General features: G+C 46.1%; 3 protein-coding genes across 3 annotated transcripts in view; 2 read left to right on the forward strand and 1 right to left on the reverse strand.

Moving 5' to 3' along the window:
• The window catches only part of MED12L (mediator complex subunit 12L), a 128,841-nt gene that overhangs the window by 43,601 nt on the left and 60,332 nt on the right, over positions 1 to 24,908 (reverse strand). The gene's annotated exons all lie outside the window — the stretch shown is intronic.
• Positions 126 to 3,423, forward strand: P2RY13 (purinergic receptor P2Y13). The gene is made up of 2 exons (XM_069865271.1): positions 126 to 879; positions 1,373 to 3,423. The coding sequence occupies exon 2, from the start codon at positions 1,386 to 1,388 to the stop codon at positions 2,415 to 2,417; it is 1,032 nt and encodes a 343-aa protein (XP_069721372.1). The 5' UTR covers positions 126 to 879; positions 1,373 to 1,385; the 3' UTR covers positions 2,418 to 3,423.
• On the forward strand, positions 10,594 to 24,867 carry GPR87 (G protein-coupled receptor 87). Its single transcript, XM_069865263.1, has 3 exons — positions 10,594 to 11,012; positions 23,082 to 23,211; positions 23,751 to 24,867. The coding sequence occupies exons 2-3, from the start codon at positions 23,085 to 23,087 to the stop codon at positions 24,785 to 24,787; spliced, it is 1,164 nt and encodes a 387-aa protein (XP_069721364.1). The 5' UTR covers positions 10,594 to 11,012; positions 23,082 to 23,084; the 3' UTR covers positions 24,788 to 24,867.

A 24,908-nucleotide genomic window follows, 5' to 3' on the forward strand; every position in this document is an offset into this window, starting at 1 on the left:
CCACAGAAAACTGGGCACCTTTATTTCCCTGGAATCGGTGTTGCCAGTCACTCCACAGCACTCCCAACCACGACCACCCCAATGGGGCCCAGGGCTGATCAGCTCCAGCTGATGGCCAGAAGGGAAGCGTGAGATGCCCCAATTCCATCCAACACTCCTTACTAGGGAGGGAGGAGGAGCAGGCACTGATCTCTTCTCTTTGGTGACCAGTGATATGGCCTGAGGGAATGATGTGCCAGGGTTAGATAGGATAGTAGGAAAAGGTTCTTCCCCAGGGGGTGGTGGAGCACTGGAACAGCTCCCAGGGAAGCAGTCATGGCACCAAGCCTGATGATATTTGGAAAACACCCTCAGACATGCAGTGTGAATGTTGGAATTGTCTTATGCAGAGACAGCAGCTGGACTCAATGATCCGTCTGAGTCCCTTCCAATTCAGAACATTCTGTGATTCTAAGAACTCGGAACCATATTTGAGGATTACCTGGAACAGCATGAGGAAACGCTCTGTGATTGCTCATCTCACATCCCTAAGGGAGCCAAATCATAACAGTACAGTGTAGGTTTGCCCCACACAAACAAAAAGCCAGAAAATGCACCTGTCCCGATGGATGTGGTCCTTTTTTTCTTCATTAGTAGAGAAGGTCAGGTACTTTCCAAAAGAGTAAAAGGAAGAGAGAAAAGCAACAGAAAACACCATCAGCTAGCTGGGGCAATACATGAAATGAGGAAGGAAACTACACGCCACACCAACAGAAAAAGTCCCATCTTTCTACGCATTTCCCCATTTGTAATACTTTGCTCAAGGCTTCTGTCAGCTGAGAAACAACGGATGAACCGGAGAGATCCCTCTCTGAAACAGCTGCTGCCAGGTTTGCTCAGGTACTTGCACTATGGGAGCATTCACACGGTGTGATGGGGCACTCGGGCACGTAGGTGTGCATCTCACCCTGAAAGTGTTATTTAAATATGTGCTGGGAGAGGAAAAAATGGTGTGCGCTTGGTAAGAAAGATCAGAAGTCGCTTCACCAGAAGCACTTTGCTATTGGGCTACAAGTGTAAAATGTCTGCTGAATGGTAAAATACATTTCCAGGTAGAGACAAATGGTTCTCTAGGCAATCCACTGTTACACCTTGGTATTATATTATTTTAGGCCACCATAATGAATACGTACCATTTTCACTATGTGTTAGTTTGTAAACTGAAATTTAGAGAAAGATGTAGATTTTCTATGAACTAGAAGATAAAACAGTCTATTTAATGCATGTTCAGGTCTTGCGGTTACTTGCGTAAACCTGCCAGTCCCTGTAAGGAACACATAATTTCAAATACAGAATGTTATGGTTTGTCCTTTTTCTCTCCTTTTCACCCAAGCCTGCTTTGAACAATGGGAGACTCTGCAAACAACAGCATTGTCAGTAACTCCAGCAGAACACCCTTCTCCGCTCCGTGCCACCGAGACACCACAGTCACCCACCTGATCTTCCCCGTACTGTACACACTTGTCTTCCTCCTGGGACTCGTACTGAACAGCCTGGCTTGCTGGGCTTTCTTCCACATTCCAAGCTCAAGAACTTTCATTGTCTACCTGAAAAATATCTTAGTTTCTGATCTTATAATGACCTTGATGCTTCCTCTGAAGATCCTGACAGACTCTGGCCTGGGACCATGGCAACTCAAAGCCTTCGTTTGCCGCTTCTCAGCCGTGGTATTTTATGACACCATGTATATCAGCATAGTGCTCCTCGGCCTCATTGCTTTGGACAGATTTCTCAAGATTGTGAGACCTTTTGGGAAGTTCTGGGTGCAAAACCTGACCTCAGCAAAGATTCTTGCGGGTCTGGTCTGGTTGTTCTTCTTTGTTCTCTCTTTGCCTAACATGATTTTATCAAACAAGAAACCAACACCCCAAACCGTGAAGAAGTGTGCATCGTTGAAGAACTACTTGGGTCTCAAATGGCACGAAGTCGTTAATTATATCTGTCAGTTCATCTTCTGGACTGTTCTCATCCTCATGTTTCTATTTTACATAATTATTGCCAAAAAGGTGTATGAATCTTACATAAAAACACAGAAGAAAGGCAACAAAAGTGAAAAAAGGGTCAAGGGGAAAGTATTCATCATTTTCACAGTGTTTTTCTTATGCTTTGCCCCCTTTCATTTTAGCAGAGTTCCCTACACTCTGAGTCAAACAACGACTCAAATGGACTGTCGTCTGCAGAACCAGCTCTTTGTGGCAAAGGAGAGCACTCTGTGGCTGGCTGCCACCAACGTCTGCATGGACCCTCTCATCTACATGTTCTTGTGCAAACCATTCATAGAAAAGGTTTTATGCAGGAGAGTAAAGACATTTCGGAAAACAGTTCATACAACTCCAAAAACTGAACTGGACACGCAAATGTCTCCTACTGAATCTTGACTCTGTAGCTTCATGCTCTACAGTCTCTGCATATTCATAGAGAAGTTTAGAAGTAATCTGGTTGACTTCTGCAGCAGAAACACAAGGGTGGTTGTACTGTAATAGTAATTCTTAATAAAAATAGCACAATGATACAGAACTGTTGGAACAGATCCAGAGGAGGATATGAAGCTGATCCAAGGGCTGGAGCACCTCTGCTATGAGGACAGGCTGAGAGAGTTGGGGTTGTTCAGCCTGGAGAAGAGAAGGCTCCAGGGAGACCTTAGAGAAGCCTTCCAGTACTGAAAGGGGGCTACAAGAAAGCTGGGGAGGGACTTTTTACAAGAGCATGGAGCAATAGGATGAGGGGGAATGGCTTTAAAGAGGGGGAATGGCTTTAAAAAGGGGGAAGACTTAGATTAGACATTAGGAAGTAATTCTTCATAATGACAGTGGGGTGGCCCTGACCCAGGCTGCCCAGAGCAGTGGTGGCTGCCCCATCCCTGGAGGGGTTCAAGGCCAGGTTGGATGGGGTTTTGAGCATCCTGATCCAGTGGGAGGTGTCCCTGCCCATGGCAGGAGTGGGACTGGATGGGCTTTAAGGTCCCTTCCAACCCCACCCATTCTATAATTCTATGATTTATGCTCGCTGTTTAGCCTTGGTAGGCAATAACGCTGTCATTCCAGCTGCTGGTCCTGACCTCACACTGGTCTTCCCACGGTGCTGTGCTCACTCTTTGACACCCTCTTGCTCTCCCCAAGGCTGCGGCAGCCCAGCCACAGTGCTGCTCACACCACAATGATGTGTATCACTTTGGAGCCGCTCCCCAGACTGTGCAGCCATAACCACATTGGTCTGAAGACAAAAACAGCATTGATGATGCATAAAACTAACAATGACCAGTTCACAGTACTGTGCTGCTAACAAGAGCAGAGGTTTTTCTGAGTTGGTCTTTAAGTCATGTCCACCTCACAGCATACAGTCTGTAGCCTCTGAATTAATATACCTTCATGAGACATTAAGAACAAGCTACAGAATTATTTTATCTGCTTTAAACAATAAAACTTACTGATTAACACTTAAGCATCTTACTGACTATGGCTGCTTCTAAGGGCAACGTAGCTTTATTTGAGATTAAACCCAAAGCTGCTGATTTTGTATGCTGGCAATTCTTACGGTGGGTACCAGCTCAGCTGGCGTGTTGCAGGGTAGGGTAGAGGAGAAACCGTACTTGAGAGACACAGTCCCTCACCATCCCTACTCTCCTCTCTCACGCATGTAACTACTTTCCTATCACCCACACTGTTTCACCATTCTTCCTCTCCACTCCCAGCAGGGATGTTGGTGCAAGATGCAGGCAGCAATACCCCAGCACACAAATCATGTCTGAAGACCCAGGACTGCAAAGGGCAGCCAGCAGGGAATCACAGAATGCTTTTTGTTGGAAGGGACCTTAAAGATCATCCAGTTTCCAACCCGTGGGCAGGGACATCTCCCTGTGGACTAGGTTGCTCAAGGCCCCATCCAACCTGGTCTTGAATACTTCCAGAACACCCAGAAATGTCCCCCCTGGTGGCACGTCCACCCTTCCCAGTCGCAATGATGGGCAAAGAGAAAGCAGCAACCAACACTGTCTAATCCTCCCTGTCCAGAAAAATCCCTTTCCACCTGGCTCACCACATTGCTCACAGAGCTTTCCTCTAGCTATCCCACAGGGCAAGTCCAAATGGACTATGCCTGAAGAGAAACTGTTTTCTAACCCCCAATCCTGGAATTTATTTCACTGTTTTAAGACACAAAAGAGTTATTGGCCATTTATAGACTCCGCCTCTTGGAAGTCTATTAAAAAAAAAGCTAAACTTACCTTAGCCCTCAGCAAATCTTCCTTGCTTCTCAGACAACACGTCCCTCCTGCTGCTTGACCCACATTGTCCCTGTCCGTGGCATCGAGCGCTTCTCGGGCGATGTGGCATTACAGAAGAGGACGGCACCTCACCTCGCGCCCTCCCACCAGCCCCCCTGCTTGCTGTAACCCCCATCACTTACACACCCCAAGCCGCACGCTCTGACACTGGGGAGCTGGAGCACAAGAGGCCCCAGCACCTTGCTGAGAAAACAGGCACATCCCTCCTTAACAAACTTCACTTCTGCTCTCCTGCTGGCTTTATAGCTTCTCACACATGCCAGACGCTTTGATCACCACTTGATTGCTATTGTTAGACATTAAATATTTACAGCAGCCTAAGACGATCGCGCAGGTTGCTCCATACAGCTTGGTTTTTTTTCAAAGCACGTTTTAGATTACTGTGCACTAATTACACCTCACTTTGGGATTCCCCAGCCGCTGCCACACAGGTAGATGTATGTCTCATTTAGCAATTTCTCCTCACTGTATCTCTTCCACAAGGCACGTTACACACTTTCCATAACCGTAACGCCCCTTTTATGACTGGAAGCTGAACTAATCCCCAGCCAGCTTTCAGTTGGGTTCAAATGATCCTATAAATCAGTGTTATCTCAAACAGCGTCTTCCTCTTAGGATTAAATGCTGTTCCACAATTCATTCCTCTCTCCCCACACATAGAGTGCTTAACTGGATTAACTTAGTGACTTCAGTAAAAGTAAATACAATAAATTCTTAGCTGCTAAAATAATCACTTTAGCAACTGCTTAAAGAAATGCCTGTGGAGTCTGGAAATGCTTTCCTAAGCCTGCTGACTCAGCACAGCAGTTAACATAGTGGCCAAAAATGACCATCAGGAGAAGACAGTTTGTAAAAGCAGCTGTGATCTTCCACCAAGCAGGTTCCTACGGAAATCCATGTGCCTTAACTTTGTGTATATTAAGGAAGAATTCAGCCCTAAACTTTGCAGCTCAGTCCTCTCTCTTCCAAATGAATTGCACCAGCATAGCTAATACAAAAGCTTCCAGGAATCAGCACAGATCTCACGCTGCCCTGGATTTAGAAGTGGAATTCTGGCCTATTGCCTCCAGGTAGAGCAGCCTTCCAGTACCTGAAGGGGCTACAAGAAAGCTGGGGAAGGACTGTTTACAAGGGCACGGTGTGATAGGATGAGGGGAAATGGCTTTAAACTGGAAGGGGGAAGATTTAGATTAGACAATACAAAGAAATTCTTCACAATGGGAGTGGTGAAGCCCTGGTCCAGGTTGCCCAGGGAAGCTGTGGCTGCCCCAGCCCCGGAGATGTTCAAGGCCAGGTTGGATGGGGCTTGGAGCAGCCTGGGCCAGTGGGAGGTGTCCCTGCCCATCGCAGGGAATTTGGAACTGGATGGGCTTTGAGGTCCCTTCCAACCTAAGCCGTTCTATAATTCTATGTTCCGGTTACTACAGAGGAAGACAGTAACATGGAAGACAGAGCAATATGGTGGTGAGAAACTATGAAAACACTGAAGAACAGAGAACTTACTCCACTGTGGAAGGTTTATTTCTAATTTTCTCATTCCTGCTGCCTGGAATACAACGCTCATCCAACGCTGTGCACAAACACCAGCAGCACACACAGTTAAATGCTAAGAGCCTGCTTATAAGGGTGGGTGTAGCCACAAAATGGGCTGAGTTGCTCCTTAAATGAGGGGTGTGCCAAACGTTTCCCAGGAGTCTTAATCATCTGTTTTTCAGCTGCTGCTTCTTAGGTAGGTAAAAGGGAGCCAGAGTTACCAAATCCATAGCAGAGAAGTGCAAGGTGACTGCAAGGACAGGACAGCTGGTTGATTCACTTACAGGAAAATGAAGTTCCCTAATTTTTAACATTTAGGAATTTGTACTTTTTTCTGCAGGATTTTAGAGCTCTGCCTCCAGATGGAAGTTAGAATCATAACAGTAAGAACGTCTCTAAGTTTAGGTCTCTGCTCTTTAAGGCTCAAAAACATGGCTACAGCAATATTTTATATTTTACCCCGACTAAAGCAGAGATTTTTTGAAAACATCCCTCCCTCAGAGAAAGACAAAGCCATCAGCCTGGACCACAGGCAGAGTGCACCAACAACGTGCCAGAGAAAGCTGCTCTTCGTCTTTCACAGACTCATAGAATGGTTTTGGTTGGAAGGGACCTTAAAGATCATCCAGTTCCAACCGCCCTGCCATGGGCAGGGACACCTCCCAGGGACACCTTTAGGGCAGTCAAGGAATTTATGGCATCCAGTAAGTCTTACCAGTGCGTTCAATGCAACAGTCAACATTTTTCTCCTAACTTACCTGAAAAAGGCTGGTACTGAGAGGAACCTTTGCTATCGCTAGATGCAGCAGCCACACAGGACAGAGCACACACAGGTAACACTTCTACCTGCCCCGTGTTTACTCCAGCCCACCACCACCACGAGGCAGTAGCAGGGCTTTTCCTTTTTGCACCCAAATGTTCACTTACTTGGCTTGTCTATGACCCAGACTAGAAGAAACACACAACCTAGAAACTGGAAAACTGGCACCAGGCCTTGAACTTGTTCAGACAAATGAACCTTATTCCAGACTCCTGTGGTACAAGATTCACATGAAAACTACTGACAACGTATTCTAAATATTTTTAACAGGTTGTCGGTTCCCAAAAGGGGAATTATAGGGCACCAGGCAGTCGAGTTCTCTAGGAAATAATCTTATTTGTGTATACAAAGGCTTACATCTATTTCTATTTGTTATTTTACTTGTGTTTCAGAGGAAGGAAATACGTTATACCTTCCCCTAAAACACCCGCCATCTAGCCTTGCAGATTTTGTGCCAGTCTGCCTCTCCTCAGGGGGACAGCAAGGTCATTCTGGAATGCCTAAAGACGAAGTCTGCACTTCATACATGTCCCAACTCTCCAGCACAGTGATACACATCCTTCCATCAAGGCTCCTACAACTCTGAGTGCTGAGAAAACTCAATACCCACAGCAGTGCTTCAAACAATTAGAAATGCAAAACAACTATTTGCACCACGAGTAAGAGCTGGGAAGCGAAGCTGAGCAATCAAGATACTGCCCATAAGGCACCACACAAGCACAGAGGTCACTCGTGACAACCAAAGACACCAGAGCAGCCCTAAGCCTATAGACAGGATCAGCCAGCCAAGGCGTGTAACTTCAGGTCACCTAAAAACACCATGTGAGGAACCTGAGGACAGAGGGGAAAAAAGAAACGAGATTTTAAAAGTCAGGTATTAATTAGCATCTCTCCTTGCTCTTTCCCTTCATCAAAACAGTGGTGGCAGTAAACCACCCAAGGATAGGAGAAGTGTCAAAGTCTTCCAAGACAATTCCACTGACAAAAGCATCTCCATCAGAAGCGTGGCTAGCAGGTTGAGGGAGGGGATCCTTGCCCTCTACTCTTCTCTCATGAGAATCCACCTGGAGTCCTGTGTCCAGTTCTGGAATCCCATGCATAAGAAGGAGATGGAACTGTTGGAATGGGACCAGAAGAGGCCACAAAGATGATCTGAGAGCTGGAGCACCTCCCATACAAGGACAGGCTGAGAGACTTGGGATTGTTCAGCCTAGAGAAGAGAAGGCTGTGGGGAGACCTTAGAGTGCCCTTCCAGTACTTGAAGGGGGACTGCAAGAAAGCTGGGGAAGGATTTTTTACAAGAGCATAGAGTGATAGGATGAGGGGGAGCGGCTTTAAATTGGAAGGCGGAAGATTTAGATTAGACAATACAAAGAAATTCTTCACAATGGGGGTGGTGAGGCAGTAGTACAGGTTGCCCAGAGCAGTGGTGGCTGCCCCATCCCTGAAGGTGTTCAAGGCCAGGTTGGATGGGGCTTGGAGCCCCTGGGCCAGGGGGAGGCGTCCCTGCCCATGGCAGGGGTGGGACTGGATGGGCTTTAAAGTCCCTTCTAAACTAAATCACTCTATGATCTTGCGTGTCTGAAGGGATAACACTGGAGGAATCCTCCCAGTGTTGCAAGCACTGATCATCTTGCTACTTTTCTATGCTTATAACAAGAAAAAGTCCGTCTTGTCTGTTATCCCAGTAGCTAATCTGCTTTAAAAATAACCCCATAGTTTGAATTGCTAAATATAATAGTAAAGGATTTTTAGAATGAAGCAACACAATAATTGTTGTAATAACGTAGCTCGGGCTCTTATGAAATCTGAGAATTGCTCTCTAATCACCAGAATACAAAAAGGGACATCCAGCCTCTAAATACTGGGAACAATAGTGAAGTTATAGGTTAGCTCGCAGCTTTTCTTTACATCAGAGCTTTGCATTTCTTTCGTGCTGTTTTTATGACGAGCTCCATAGCATTTCCTTTTCATGTGCCAGCCAGTCCTGACTTGCTCCAGCCCAAGAACAGACAAACAACACATCTAAACTAAAAACCTGCTAGGGGATGATGTGACAGTGGTTTCTAACCCATTAAGTTTTACCAATGCAACAAAATACAGAGATTTTAAAGAAGAGTTAATGTACCATTGCACCACATTTAAAAAAACAAACAAAAATAACCATTCTCATGGAGGTTTTATATATCTATTAATCTATTACCTGACCACTGTTAGCACACAAACTTCAGGGTGTGTGCTCCATTCAGGGATTACCAACTATTAAACACTTGGGTCTCTGTAAGAAATTAAATTCTATTTTCTAAGCATCTGGAACAGGTCCAGAAGAGGCCACAACGATGATCTGAGGGCTGGAGCACAGGCTGAGAGAGTTGGGGTTGTTCATCCTGGAGAACAGAAGGGTCCAGGGGAGACCTTAGAGAAGCTTCCAGTGCTGAAAGGGGCTATAAGAAAGCTGGGGCTTCTTCCTATGTCCAATGTAAGTCTTCCCCCTTCCAGTTTAAAACCATTCCCTCTAATCATATTGCTCCATGCCCTTGTAAAATGTCTCTCTCCAGCTATCTTATAGTCCCTTTCAGCACTGAGAAGGGGAATCAAAGATTGAAAGGAAAACCAGAAGACACCTTTAGTCTAGCAGTGGGACCAGCAGCTGAGAGAGGAACAAAACACAAGCAGCTGCTAAACACTGGAGCACAAGGAACAGCTGAAAGAAGGTAACACGGTGGCTAGCACACAGTCCTAGGTAGCCACGTGCTGGGTCTGAGAGAAGCAGAGACTTCATCAGGTCCTTTCTCCCTCACTGCAGAAAAAGCTGTCTCCATCCTCGGGCAATATGTGTGCTCCACCACATGCAGCAGGGACCATCTCAATGTCAGAACGCCCAGCTCCTCAGATGAGTTTCGCAGTGCGCAGTAATAAAGCTAAAAACATGGCAGAAGCACAACACGTATTCCTGCTGGCTTCATTTGCCTTACGTTTTGCCTTGCAAAAGCTGGTCTTCAAATATGAACCATGTCAGAAGTCTCCTACGATCAGGGACTACCTGTTTCAAGGGAGAGGTCCCGAGGCAAGTGGGAATTTTAGAGTTTGCCCACTAGCAGGAATGGGGAAATGAGGACAGAGCTCCCCTGGACACACAGCCAGAGGAAGCTGTTCACTGGGACAAGGAGGCAGCTGGTAGGACCTGCTCCAGCACCTCCCAGGGCTCCATGTGGCCATCAAGGGCAGTGAAGGAGAAGGCTGTCCAGTCTCCAAAGTGGGCTGGGGATTCATTCCCTCTGATCTTTGAGGAAAAAAGAAAGTGTGTATGGAGAGTCCAGGCAGAACAGACAACACAGTTCAAGAAACGGCACTGGATAACCATTGCTTTTGTAGCAGTAAGATTATTGTTTTCTTTTCCCATGAGAGAGATGAGTAGATGAGTATTTGCTTTCTTTATAAGGCAACAGCAGAAATGGGAAACTAACAGCTTCATCCTTTACTGACACGAAGCAAAAATTTGTTCTGATAAAATTAATGCTGTGATGATTTCTTAAGGCATTCAATTATCTTACTGTAACGGGGTGTGGGCCCAGGACCACTGGCAGCTGGACTGCAAGAGCCAGCGGGCTCAGAGCTGAGTCTTACAGAAGTGACAGCAGAGTCTGCAGCAAACAGCCAGGCTACTCATTTTAGCTGAAAAGTTTAGTTACACACTTAACATTTAGCTTTCATCCTACACGCTATTTAGAAGAGAGGATCTGTTGGAAGCACAACATTAAAGATGCCTAAATAGAGTCAAATTAAGAATTGACATCTCGATTCGGAGATATTTGCATCTATCCAGCACAAGATTTTTCTGTATCCCATTAAATTTGCATTCAGCCTGCAGAAAAAACTGTATTAACCAAAAGGCAGAGGCACGGCTGCACAGGTTGCCGTAAACCACGACTGCAGACTGCGTGCAACGTTTCCCTGCATGGAGTCTGCTGCCTTTAACAGGCACTAACCCACCTCTCGGGTGAATCACTGTCTGCGTCCTGGGCGCCTGAGCTGCTCCGGAGCCAGGAAGTGAGCGGGAGCGCGCCGCTCACCTACCCTGGCATGTGAGTCATTCCCAGGAATGAGAAAGCCAGTTGCTCCAGTTGCTCCTGGCCAGGGGAATTTTGACTCTCTGATCAGGTATCGCGAAAAAAGCCATCGGAAGCAAAAAAGCTTACTTCCAGATATGGTTTACTTGACTGCCTTATCGCAAGAAACGCTCTCATGCCTACTGTAGTTTCAAGACGCGCTTTGGAGGACTCTAAGGCACTTTCGAGATGCAGCTCAGAGACAAGCGGAAGCCGGCAATGGTGACAGGTAAGTGATCTCTGAGCATACGAAACGCATTCGATAAGTTGTTCGGTAAATCTTCTTGCTCTTAATCACCCTCAAGTGAAAAGAAAACAGGAATTAAGACTGAGTTGCTGAAAACCAGACTTGGTACCATAAACCGAATATCAGATCAATTAACAGTGTGAAAAGTTCTCAAAATAGCGCAGCTTTACTAATCTTTTATTCATTCAATAGACGTTACCTCTTATCTTTCTCCCAATGGCAAAAAAAAAGGTTTTCTACTGTTCATTCCTTCTAAGACATGAAAGAACCGCAGGAGAGTTCACAGTTTCTCTAACTTACTTCCTTACAGAGTTTAATTCATATGTAAGATGCAGTTGCTAACACCTGAATTCGGTATAAAAGGTTTGTACCGTATTCCTTTTCAACTCTTTCAGTAAAGGAAAGCATACGCGAGTTCTCTGTATTATATTATACAGAATAAAGGTTCTCTTCCTTCATACTTCACTCAGATCATGTTAAAACTTGTCAGGTTCACTGGAAGAACCACATAGCTCTGAATAAGCAACTTACAAACTGTACGTCTGACTAGTCTCGAAGTGTGGGAAACGTGCGGCACTTGGAAAAACCTATGTCGTTTAAAGAGAATTTAGATTGAAAAGGTCATTCTTAAATCCAAAGGACTGAAAGTAGCAGTGTGCTCTAAGTTCTTGTATGTTCAAAAATGACTTGCTATTCGTGCACCACAGGGATTGTAGACATCTGCCTTCCTGTTGCATATACCTGGTCTGGGAATTCTGGGAGCATTTCATGCTTTTTATCATCTTTTAAAAAAAAGAGTCTGTAATCTCCTTTTAAAAGGGGAAACCAGAAAACTTGGGCAAACATTCAGTTGATGTCATCAATTCACTCCCAGAAGTTTGAGACCCAGATGACATCAAAGCCTCCAGCATTTCTCCAGTTAGAGCCACTCTGGTGGGCGCTGAACTCCTTGGGTAGGCAGCCAGCTCTCCCGTGCCAGCCAGACCTTCTACTCTCTTGCTACTTTGGGGAGTGGGACCTGGCAGCACCTGGGGACAATCCCGGGAGCAGAGGATATGGGTCAGCTCTCGCAGGAGGGAGAAGGGAGCAGAGGAGGGAGGCCGATGGGCATGCAGAGACCTCAGAAACAGAAATCACCGCTTTGCATTAAAGGTTTGTGAGAAAAAAGAAGTGCATTTTCAGCAGCACCAACCGCTGGTTCCTCCTCCCACCCCGTGGAGGGCTGCCTTTCCCAGCTCAGCCCTGCTGTCTCATCCTCCGCTCCCCTCCCAAGCTGCCAGGCTCCCCCCGCGGGGCAGGGAGGGAGCGGGGAGACCAGCTCGCCCAGCACCTGCACGCCATGGCCCGTCGTGCATCGGCACGCATCCACGCCAGCTGCTGGAGTGTCGGAGTCCCGGGGCACCGGGGCATTGGGAACTGCCTGGCCAGGCAGGGCTGAGCGGGGAAGACACCTGGCAGGGCGGCCAGACAGGGAACGAGCACCAGGAGGGAGGTAGCAAGTCCCAATCTGGAGTCTCTCGGAGGCTGAGCCCTTTGGAGGCTGGATGCTTCTTCTCAACCTCCTGCTCCACTCGCTGCACGTAGCCCAAGATGAGATCCAGGAACAACCAAAAGGGGAAATAACAACTAAAGTGGGAAGGAACAACTGAATGGGGAAGCTCCTTCTCCTTTTTTCAGGACAAGTCACTTGCTCACCTCCACACAGCTAAGTCCAGCAAGACCAACTGAACACTAAGAAAAGCCAGTCAAGTCACTCGCAGTAAGACAATAGCATCAAACCTGAGGCATGTGCTATTTGTTAGAAGTTTGGAACTAAATGAAAATGCATGTGACAACCCAAGAGCTCCAGACCCACCACACTGCTGCTGGCTATCCGGGCCCCCAGGGAAACCAGGCTGCAAGAGACACTAACCCTAGTACCACCAAAGAAGCACTAGAGGAAGTCAGCAGTATCAATTCCTCTGTTTCAGCAGTCTTAGCCCTTCCCAACATGAAAAATTATAATACCTTCTTAAAAAAAACAACAAATAAGCAAACAAAACCATCACACTCTTGACTGTCAAAGCAGGTTTCCACATCTGACCAACACCGAACCTCCCATGAGATACTACAGTAACCGCTGCTCCTTGTTTTTCCTCGGGAAATGCCAGTGACACAGCAAAGGGAAAACTGATGATATCAGTCAGCTTAAATCACCTTCACTGCAGCAGCAGCTCCTGCCACTGTACCAGGAACAGCCAAGGGCTGGCATCACAGTGGGGCCAGAAGAAGAGGGGCAGCTCTCCACAGCCAGCACTGCGCCATCCCACCTAGGATTTGCAGTCCAGCCCTTTCAGAGATCAACAGGCAGAGGGGGATTTCTCCAGGCTGCTCATGAAAAGTGGGGTTGCACCAAGCTGAACTTCTCCCAGTCATACCCCAAAATCTCCATGTCCTTTTCCTTCCTCTTTGAAAGAGCGGTGTTACTGTAAGCAGCGACTGTGGTTAACTGTGTCCCAGCATACACACCCAAGCACAAAAGAAACAGCTGACAACAGCAGACGAGGAGTATTTTTCGTTTTGCAACGTGAATAAGAATTGCATATAAAAAAATCAATAGATGCATAGAATGGTTTAGGCTGGAAGGACCTTAAAGCCCATCCAGTTCCACCATCCTGCCATGGGCAGAGACACCTCCCACTGGACTGAATTGCTGAAAGAACCATCCAGCCTGACCCTGAACACCACCAGGGATGGGGCAGCCACAACTTCCCTGGGCCAGGGCCTCCTCACCCTCATCATGAAGAATTTCTTCCTAATGTGTAATATCAGTCTTCCCCCTCCCAATCTAAAGCTATTCCTCCTCATACTGTCACTCCATGCCCTTGTAGAAAGCTCCTTCCCAGCTTTCCTGGAGCCCCTTTCAGCACTGGAAGGTCGCTGTAGGGTCTCCCCGGAGCCTTCTTTTCTCCAGGCTGAACAACCCCAACTCTCTCAGCCTGTCAAAATAGTTAGAAATTGTTTCAATGCAAAGTAAAACACCTAAAGGTGAGACTAGAATTACTTAAAAGCCTAAATGGCACTGTCTCCATGCATGTATAAATAATCCCTTTTCTTCCCTGCAAGGTATTTTGTTGCAGAATCCGCCTGTAGCATTTGAGACATGCACAACAGCCAGAGCTGCAGTGGATGAAGGTGAAGGTGCACTGTGATAAATCACAGACCTTCCTTTTTTTCCTTTGTGACCCAGACATCATTTTAACTTTATTTTTCATTATAAGCTTTTTTAATTATAAGCCTTTTTAATTATAAGCCTTTTTAATACCAATAACCAAACTTAAAAACTAACATTTTCAGCAAAAAGCTCCAACAAAAGTAGTCTGACACCCAAGAGCTTTTGCCTTGCAGGCACACAGCAGAGCAAAGCCTCTCAGGTCTTGGCTTCTCTGTGGGCCAAGCAACTTGGGGAGCAGCTGCGTGGCCCCGTGCTTGAGGCAGAAGCCAGCTCCTCTGGAAGGAGCTCCAGACCACCCAAGCTGGAACTCAATAACCAGTTTCTGCTTTTTGCCCAAACTACTTCATTTATTAAACTTCTTAAATTTAAAATACAATGATTTGGGAATGATGAAGCACACTGGATAGGTATGGAACAGCCTATGGAATTGAAGGGTGATCATTTGAGAAAGATTTCCATGCTGCTTGTTGTGCCAAGAACAGAGCCCACGATGACATAAGGACAACAGGAAAGGAAAGTCTCAGCGAGAAGCTTGTGGAGGGATTAAAAGAGGGAAAAGTTGAAGTTATTCTGGGAAATATGCAAACGTGAACCTGCTTCTGGCCTCCCCCTTGGAAGAAATGACTAGAAATGTGACCTGGTGAGAGGTTAAAGCTGAGTCTTCCAAGCAGCAGAAGAACCGTAATCCAGTAGGAAGGCAAGGGGACAATGTGTAAAAATACCTGCAGGGAAGGTGACAAGAGGACGGATCCAGGCTCCCGTCTGTGGTGCCCAGTGACAGGATGAGAGACAATGGGAACAAAGAGGAGGCTTCTTCTGAACACAGGTTTTTTTTGCTGGAGACGGCGTTTTGGTTCTAGTTGGGGTTTTTTGCAATATCTGCGAGGTTTTTCAAGCCCTGGAACAAGTTTTTCAGACGTTGCAGAGTCTCCATCCTTGGACATACTCACTGCCTGCCCAGCTCAGCCAGTTGCAGCTGATGCTGCTCTGAGCACGGCACTGAGGTGATGAACAATTGCAGAAGTCAATGTCAGGAAGGGGTTGGATAGAGTGCAGGTGGCAGCATGCTGGGCACCAACGAGTGGTTGGTTGTGCCAGGGGAGAGGCCAGGATGGCACCGTTCAGACTTTCAGAACTAACACTTACACCTAACTCTGCTGAGATAAGAATGGTTGGACTCAATAATCCTGGAGGTCTTTTCCAACCTAGTGATTCTGTGATTCTGAGAGCACCACATCTTGCATGGCATCTTTTTAATGGGGGTTCAAAGAAAACAGCTCTAAAGGGCTTCAATACCCCTTCCACTAACGCTAGGTTTTGTGCAACCAGAAACAACTGTCAGCAGCATCTTCTAGAAAGAAGCAAAAGAAACATTCCAGAGTTAATCCTTTCCTCCTGTCTAATTAGAAGCTGCCATACTGAGAAAACATTAATTATCCCAACTCTGCCAACATTGCACTGTGCTCTCAAAAAAGGCACAAGGAATTGCAACACCCAGCTCCTCTTCCACCAACAACGGACGCTCACTGCTGCCCAACAGGACACCACTTGTGTTGGCAGCTCTCTCCTGGCTCTTCGTGTAAAAGCAATTACAGCCAGAGATATGCTTTAGCACCACAATTCATGCTACACTGCTTTAGAAAAAGAATTTGAAGTGCTGGCCTCTTTTTGCAGAAAAAAGGGCTTTTGGGGATGCTGCCCAAACTATCAAGGTCTTCATTTTTTCCATCTTTTGAACTGTCCCTCACAAAGATGATCCAAGGGCAATGAGGACAGGCTGACAGAGTTGGGGTTGTTCAGCCTGAAGAAGAGAAGGCTCCAAGGAAACCTTAGAGCAGCATCCAGTACTGGAAGGGGCTCCAGGAAAGCTGGGGAGAGACATTTTACAAAGGCACGGAGTGACAGGATGAGGGGGAATGGCTTTAAATTTGAAGGGGGAAGACTGAGATTAGACATTAGGAAGAAATTCTTCACGATGAGGATGGGGAGGCCCTGGCCAAGGTTGCCCAGGGAAGAGGTGACTGGTCCATCCCTGGAGGTGTTCAAGGCCAGGCTGGATGGGGCTTGGAGCCCCTGGTCCAGTGGGAGGTGTCCCTGCCCATGGCAGGGGTGGAACTGGATGGGTTTAAAGCCCCTTCCAACCCAAACTATTCCATCATTCTATGAAGCTTTATAGGCTACAAAAGAAGCTGCTCCTTCAGTGGAAGGCAGAAGGAAGCAAGCTGCACCACAGCTTGCCCAGTGCCAGGGCGCTGTGCTGTTCAGAGATGCATGAGAGAAAAGTTAGGCTGGAATTGAGGGGGAAGTTCAAGGAGGAACCTGAAAACCAAGAAGGGCATTTTGTACTGGATACTGAAGCAGACGAGAAGCATTCTGACCAGAGGCATTGGTTCCTGTTTCTGGATATGAGTAAGCAGACAAGCACCATAGCTACAGACAGTTATACCTTAGTTCTTATTTTTCAGCCCCTCCGCAGTTCGGTCTGTTAAGCACAGCAGCAATACCGCGTTTCAGGAAAACAGCACGTGCTGTCTGCACACCCCTCTGCCACCACACTGCCAGGAAGGCAGGCACCAGGAGCCCAGGGCACGCAGCCCCACAAAGGGCTATTTTCACCCTCTCTCCAGCCACCCCACATTGAAGCAGTTCCTTGTCTGCAGCAGCCAGCTGGCTAAGTCAGACACACAGGGTGGTGCGACCACCATTTAGCTGAGCCAGCTTTTGGCAGGCACACAGGAGCAGGGATCTGTCACTGAAGCAGAGCATGGCTGAGGCAGGGGCACCGCAGGAGCTCCCATCCCCACCTCCAGCAGGGCCACTGACACCAGCCTGAGGGGCCATGCCCAGTCAGGAGGTATCTCATGAGATGGAGAACCACAGCCTCCATGAGCAACCTGCACCTGTGTCTGATCAGCCACACAGTATAAAAGTGATTTCTTGAGTTCAGCTGTAATTTCCCAGTATCAGTTGGTGCCTGCTGACTCCTGTCTGGTCAGCAGGTGCCCCTGAGAAGAAAGAATCATAGAATCGTAGAATCACCTAGTTGGAAAAGACCTCTGAGATCAAGTCCAACCATTCCTGCTCACTACTAAACCAGATCCCTGAGCCACCCATCTTTTAAACACCTCCAGGGATAGGGACTCCACCACCTCCCTGGGCAGCCTCTACCAGGGCCTGAGAACCCTTTCAGTGAAGAAATTTTTCCTGACATACAATCTGAACCTGCCCTGGTGCAGCCTGAGGCCATTTCCTCTCATCCTATCACCCATCACTTGGGAGAAGAGACCAACACTCACCTTGCTACAACCTCCTTCCAGGCAGCTGTAGACAGTGATGAGGTCTCCCCCGAGCCTCCTTTTCTCCAGGCTAAGAGTTGGCCTCCCTGCCACCAGGTACTCGTGCAGACTCACACAGGAGTCCCCGAGCCTTCTCAGGCCCAGGCTTAGCCACCTCTGCTCTCCCAGCCCCTCTGCAGACAGAAGACGCTACACTTGGTGTATGAAGGCACCTGAGCACAAGGGGCTGTGGTCCTGCTGGGCACAGGAGTAACACAAGCCCTGGCATTACGCTTGTTCTTGTCAGCATTTTTGCTGCTGCCTGCAGCATGGCATCTTTTGGCACAGCTGGTAAGGACGGACAATTCCAAGGGCAGGAAGGTGACAGCTAGAAAAATGCAAAAATTAAGAAGGTGTGCAAAGAACAAGAGTAAGAGACATATTCACTCGCTGTAGGTACCAATCCCAACAGGAATAACAAGTTATTCCACTATGCATTAACAGTACATTAACATACGCTTTTACCAAAAGGGAGATGGACAATTTTTACCAGAGGCCTCCGAGGAAGGAAAAGGTAGCAGTGTCCTACTTCTTGTGACTGGGCACCCTTTCAGTAAACAAGGAAATCAGTAAGGAAGATAAATAAATGCAAACATTAAGGCTTGCTCAGGTGATGCAGTATCAAAGTGGACTGAAATAAAGAAGAGAGCAGGGACACAGGCTCCACTTGTCTGCTTGCACAAGCTTTATACACTCATAGACGTACCCTGCAGCCTACACTGCTACTTTTTGCCCCTAAATCTTTACAATTAGCTCAGTGATTTGGTTCTGATGGGCAGCAGAAAAGAACATAATTGCAGCCAACCAAAAAACAAGGTAATGAACCACCTCATATTTTGATTGTTTACATTAACTGTCATTCACTCCACCGTGATGAATACAGATTGACTGGCAAGAAGCCACATATCGAGAAGTTACGTGGTCAAATAGAAACTCTGCGGGCCTGTGGACTAGGATACCTGGTCTGGTTCACAAGAAGACCTTTCTAATTTTTAAGAAGTTGCATACAAGACAAAAAAAGAGCAATTAGATATGAGGACACAGAATCTCTAAGCAGTGAGGCAACTTAAAGCCTTAGTCACTAGAAAAACTATAAAGTCATCCCTACCCATGACACTGAAGTCTGCCATGTAGCCTGTTATTTCATTTCTCATCTGATATTATGTCAGTCAGGTATATAAACCAGTCTATCAACATCTGCAGTAAAATACTACACTATGTACTTGTATCGAATGCAGTTGACAGCATTTAGGGGAACTAGTGAAAAAAAAACAACCCCAACCTTGTGCATAAACTACAAGAAATAAAAGGTACTCTGGTTTAAAAAGCTGCTTGAATAAAGGAGCAGCTTCCAGTGCATTTTCAAAACCATCCAAACAGAATGAATTTACCTGGAAGAATGGACAGATGGCTAGGACAAAACTGGTCAGAAGAAAAGCATCTCGAGAACTGGACAAGGACTGGAAAACCAACCTTGCCCAGCACAGAAATACTATATTCGAACAAGCAAAAAAGCCACTATTAGAGTGCACAGTGAACAATTATAAAATACCCCAAAATAGTCTTTAAAGAGAAGGCAGTCTTCATCTGCAGTTCCAAGAGAACACGTGGAAAAGGGTGAATTCTCCACATAACTTCCTCCTACTCCGAGAGTCTGCAATATAGCAGTATTTATCAGAAAAAGTAAAGCTTTTGGAGTAAAAGGATACACCAGCTTTGACTCAAATGAGCCTTGCTCACCCACCCCAGCATGTAAACAATGAAGCCACATCACTCCAAGACACATCGCTCTGTCCACTACAGAACCCCTTAGCCCAACAAACTCAGGTAGGAAATGATGAGAACACCTTTGGACTGGTGAGTCTAGGCAGGATCACCTCTGTGCATGCCAAAGTTTCATCACACGCCCAGCTCTGTGCAGCAGGGGCCACCATGCCCATGCTTCCCTGCTGCTTGGCACAAACCTGTTTGTTTATAACTTTAAAGCTTCAAACTACATCAGCACAAGGGAAAGCCCTGAGCGCGTAATTAGGGCAGCCCTTGGTGGGTGTTGGCTCTAACCTCCACCCCAGGCTGGCACCGAAGACTCTGCTGAGCTCAGCTGTGCCAGCCAGGCAGGACACAGGAAGCTGCTCATGTAGTCTAGTTGTCATGGTTTACGTTCGCAAGGAGTCTGCTGCTTTCTTTTTCCAACTCATACCTTGTTGGGATATTACTGGAACATGTTTCAATGTCCTACCTTTCTTTTTCCAACTCATACCTTGTTAGGATATTACTGGAACGTGTTTCAACATTTAAACCACCAGGAATAAGATGATAGGATAAGAGATCCATTCAGAGGCTTGATCCTAATTGGTCTGCAGGAACAGTGAGCAAGCTCCCAGCACGGCTTCCAGGTGGTCCCTCTTTTCCTGGGAATGAGAATGTGGCCACATCTTCTGTGGCCAGGAAGGTACAGGTGGCAGGGATCCCCCCCAGGTCACTACCTAGAGGCAGGAATCAGCACACCCACACAGGATTCCCTAAAAGTAAGGAGCACTGACTTGAAAAGTGTAAGAGATGAGATGCTGCTCCTGTCACTCATGCTGCATCTTCCCATGTTGCACCTGAAAGGGACAAGAATGCCCAGCAACTGAGCAGCCAGGCTGCTTCAGCAAACACAGGTTTTGCATAGACTGAGGAGACAAGCAGACCAAACCTGAGCAGAGGAGTTGCAGGGCAAGCACAGTAGCAGTGTAGATACCATCAAATCCAGGAGGCACAGGGGAGCCCACCAGAGCTGTAACACCTTCCCTGGGGTGGTGTGACCGGGAGGGCTTTCTGTGACAGTGATGCAGCCACTCCTGGTCCAAGTGACTGCAGTCCATCCTCCGCAGCAGGTTCTAGCTATAAAACGACAGGTAAAATCCCAAGACTCAAAGTAACAGCCCAGAGGACTCAAGTAACTCTACCCAAGAAACACGCCACTGCCCACAAGGAGGACAGACGTTGGATTTTGACCCACACTGAATAGCAGCTTGAGAACTTTATGGCTGCTATGGATGGCCCATCTCGGCTGATGGTAAAGCACAAGATGCAGATGGAATACGAGTAGTGCACCAGTTTCCTGATGTAGAACAAGAGACAGAACCTTCAGAGAGTGCAGGACCTGTCTGACCACAGAGGCATTCACAGATACCACCCTGTGTTAGATTGTTACAGTCTCTTTAGTGCCAACATCCATCTAAAAGGACAGAAGCAGAGATGGAAAAAGGAAGGAGCCTTTTTTTTGACAGGATTTACAGCAAATCCTGCTGACACCTTGAGTAACTACAGTACACGAGAAGTCCACTTAGCACAGATCTGACCCTCAGCTCCATCAAACCCCGCGGCACATCCCAGGATTACAGCATGGGAGCACAGCAGTCAGCAGTCACACTGCCTCAAATCTCAGATGACACAACCGATGCTTCACTAACTTCTCTGGGTTGAGGATTTAGGACAGTAGTTGCCTGAAGAGCCTGAGAGCAGGGAGCTTTCCAGGCACCAGGTCCAGAAATTACAGAGACTTAAAAGGAACTCTGTAAAGCAGGGAAATAAGCATCTTATTTGCATAAGAAGATAGATATGCATCTTTTCATAAAAACACATATTCTTTTGATCTTGGTGCCTCCTGGGCAAAAAAATGGATAGCTTTAAATTGTAAACAACAGCAAAAGAGCAATAGGTTACTGCTTCTCAGACAGAGAAAAGAAAATATCTAAAATATTCCTACTTGTCTCAGTATGAAACCCAGGTATTATCAGAGCAAACAATGCCAGACAAGAAGCCAAACCAATCAAAAGCTTAAAATACTGGAATTAAAACTTTTACTGATGCTTTACAATGTAATTATTTGCTTTACTGCCATCTAGTGACAATTCAAGAATTCACATTACAGAGATAACCACAGAAAATAAGTTTCGCTCTGCAAAAGATAAGTAATTTTCTCATCTATTCATTCCTATATGGGAGGAGATCAGGTCTGGTGTAACTGCTGAGATCTGAACTATTTTGCTACTTTTCCTATCAAAACTTGTAAACAGAAAGTGAAGCATGGAAAAATCAACCCATTTACATGGGTTGCGAGAGTAAAGGAATAACCTGGAACATAGTCTTACGAATCAGCATTGTCAATATTTCTTTGAATAATGCCAAAGCATTGTAACGCCATCCTAGCACACGTCAGATTCTGCAGACCTGCAGTATTCCCTGTAGGCTGCCTTCTGAAACACTTTCTTCAAAAACCTGAGAAAGGAACAGGAACGGAAAATTTCCACCCCAGAGACGCTATGAAGTTATGCACATATCTCTCAATTATATATGAAACCTTTCCTTTCAGAAGTGAGGGATGATAAACTTCAACAAAAATTCCTCTCTCAGGCATCCACCACTGAAACAGGCAAGAGAGTAAATAAACAAAGACTAGGTCCAAGCAAGAAGTGTCAGGAATAAGATTAAGGAGTAATCTTTTATCAAGGAGTAAGAACCAGCTGTAGAGGTGGATCAGAACAAAGCCATTAAACCAGCACGGTCTAACAGCAAGGAGACAAGCTGGGTGGCATGTTTGCACACACTTGTATGCCTGGAGAAATACTCACCTGGAGACTTATCAAAGTCAGTACCAGAAAAGAACATTCCTGGCCAGGCTGTTAGAGGCTCGCTAGCCACAGTCCAGGTTTTCGCAAAGGCTTAGTCCAGAGTTTTTGAAAGAAAACAAAATAAGAAAAATAAGTTTAAAAAAGTTGAAATGCAATATATTTTTACTGAAGCACTGATCCCTGGGAAGCACCAAGGGACAGAAACTGTCAGGGCTGATCCCAGTACAGCCGTAGGCCACCTACCTAGTGCAGGCATAAGAAGAAACTGAGGAAGCAAGATCCCAGAAAACATTAGATGAGGTGGTTTAGTGGTGACAAGGAACCCAACCACCATGAAAAAAGCTTTTCTTAAACCTCATTTGTATAATGCAATATTTGCCAACAGGATTCAAGGAAGATTATCTTAACACGAGCAGATACAGAGAACGGCTGGTATCTGCAAGTCTTACAGAAATACAAGAAGGGTTTGGGCTTGCTTCATCCCAGTACATGAAGTCTCAGCAGAGTAAGAAACATTGGCACAGGGTTAAGAGTCAGAGATAGAGACGAGTTGTTTAAATTAAAGGCACTGGTGCAAGAACATGTGAGGTAGAAAGTGGCCACAGAGACACTGAGGCTGGAAAATAGATTGATGTTGCTAAATATTATAGCAATAAGATTCCAGCTCAGCTTTATTAGTGAGGTGGAGAAAGGGAAAGAATTGTAACAGCAAAACTGATGGGCTTACAAAAACTAACACGGCAATGTCCATCAGCACGTGCGGTCCTCTCACTGGGAATTTTGGAGGATGCTAATTTCACAAAGCTCCTCTCCACGCTGGGGAGAGGAATGCGAAGTCTTCTGTTTTGCTGTGGTTTTCATCCCCATTTCTTTTCCCCAGAAGGTAATGCTGGCACAGCCCCTGCCCCAGCCTGGATCTACGGCTGCCAGTGGGACTCCTGAGAAGCATTTCAGCTGCAAACCTACAGCGACGCAAATGATGGGGTACAATTTGTCATATGGAAAACTGCCAGGTAAAAGAATGTTGGAAAATCAAGCGATGGAGAAGTGTTTATTGTATTTCTATCGGGTCATACCAACATTTTAAAGACACAAGTCGTTTCAGAAAAGGCCATCTAAACACTGCCAAGTGCAGCCCCGTGGCTGTCAGCCCTGGTTTACCACATCAGCCACGGACAGAGAATAAACAATAGGAAATAGAGTGTGCTGCAGATTTATGAGGGGATTTAAGCACCTGACGTTTTTTCACAAATATTTACATTTGAAATCTTAACATTCCCAGAGACTGATTTTTTTTAAAATACATTTAAGTAAGCTTTTTAAATTAGCGTTTCCAGAGGCCCAGAAACACGAGGCCAGCAACAGGCACTGCAGACCACAGCCTGTGATGTGTGGAGCACTTGGCTCCGCTTGGATGGCAGGTGGATTATGGAAGCTCAAATCCTTCTCACATTGCCCAGATAAGACATTTTCTAGAGGACAGCTCTAAAACTGCCTCATTCGAAAACCCCAGAAACATCCTTTAAACTGTTGTTTTCGTGCATTCCCACAGATGATCGCCTGAGTCAAGACAACAGTACCTCACCCAACTCCACCGCAGGCTTACTCGGGAACTCCACACACAACGAATTCACCACCATCGTCTTGCCCGTGCTTTACCTCATCATTTTCCTGGCCAGCATCTTGCTGAACGGCCTAGCAGTGTGGATTTTTTTCCACATCAGAAATAAAACGAGTTTTATATTTTACCTCAAAAACATCGTGGTTGCAGACCTTCTCATGACCCTGACGTTCCCGTTCAAGATAATCCAAGACTCGCAGCTGGGACCGTGGCACTTCAACTCTTTCCTGTGCCGATACACCACGGTTCTGTTTTACGCAAACATGTACACCACGATCGTGTTCCTTGGACTCATCAGCATCGACCGCTACCTGAAAGTAGTGAAGCCTTTTGGAGACTCCAGGATGTACAGCATCACCTTCACCAAGATCCTCTCTGCTTGCGTTTGGGTTGTAATGGCTTTCCTAGCTTTGCCAAACCTGATTCTTACAAACGGGTACCCGACAAAGAAAAATATAGACGACTGCCTGAAGCTGAAGTCCCCCTTGGGAGTCCAGTGGCACATGGCTGTCATTTACATCAACACCTGCCTGTTTGTAGTGGTGCTGATAGTACTGATAGGATGTTATATTGCGATATCCAGGTATATTTATAAATCGAGCAAACAATTTATTAGCTCATCAAGCAGAAAGCGAAAGCATAATCAAAGTATAAGGGTTGTTGTGGCTGTATTTTTCACTTGCTTTCTGCCTTACCATTTGTGCAGAATACCCTTTACTTTTAGCCATCTAGACAAAATTTTAGACGACTCTGCACATAAAATCTTATATTATTGTAAGGAAATGACACTATTCCTATCTGCATGTAATGTCTGTCTGGATCCAATAATTTACTTTTTCATGTGTAGATCATTCTCACGAAGGTTGTTCAGAAAATCAAATATGCGAACCAGGAGCGAGAGCATTCGATCGCTACAGAGCGTAAGAAGATCAGAAGTGCGCATATACCATGAATACACCGACGTCTGAAGCCACCCACACAGAGACTTTTGTTCATTTGTGAGAATATGTGTATATTGTGTAAATAAAATGCATCTTTGAGTATCTGACCATGGAAGTTCATTAAGGAATGTGCAGACATGTATAGCTT

This window comes from Phaenicophaeus curvirostris, chromosome 10, assembly GCF_032191515.1.
Source record: "Phaenicophaeus curvirostris isolate KB17595 chromosome 10, BPBGC_Pcur_1.0, whole genome shotgun sequence".
NCBI lineage: Eukaryota > Metazoa > Chordata > Aves > Cuculiformes > Cuculidae > Phaenicophaeus > Phaenicophaeus curvirostris.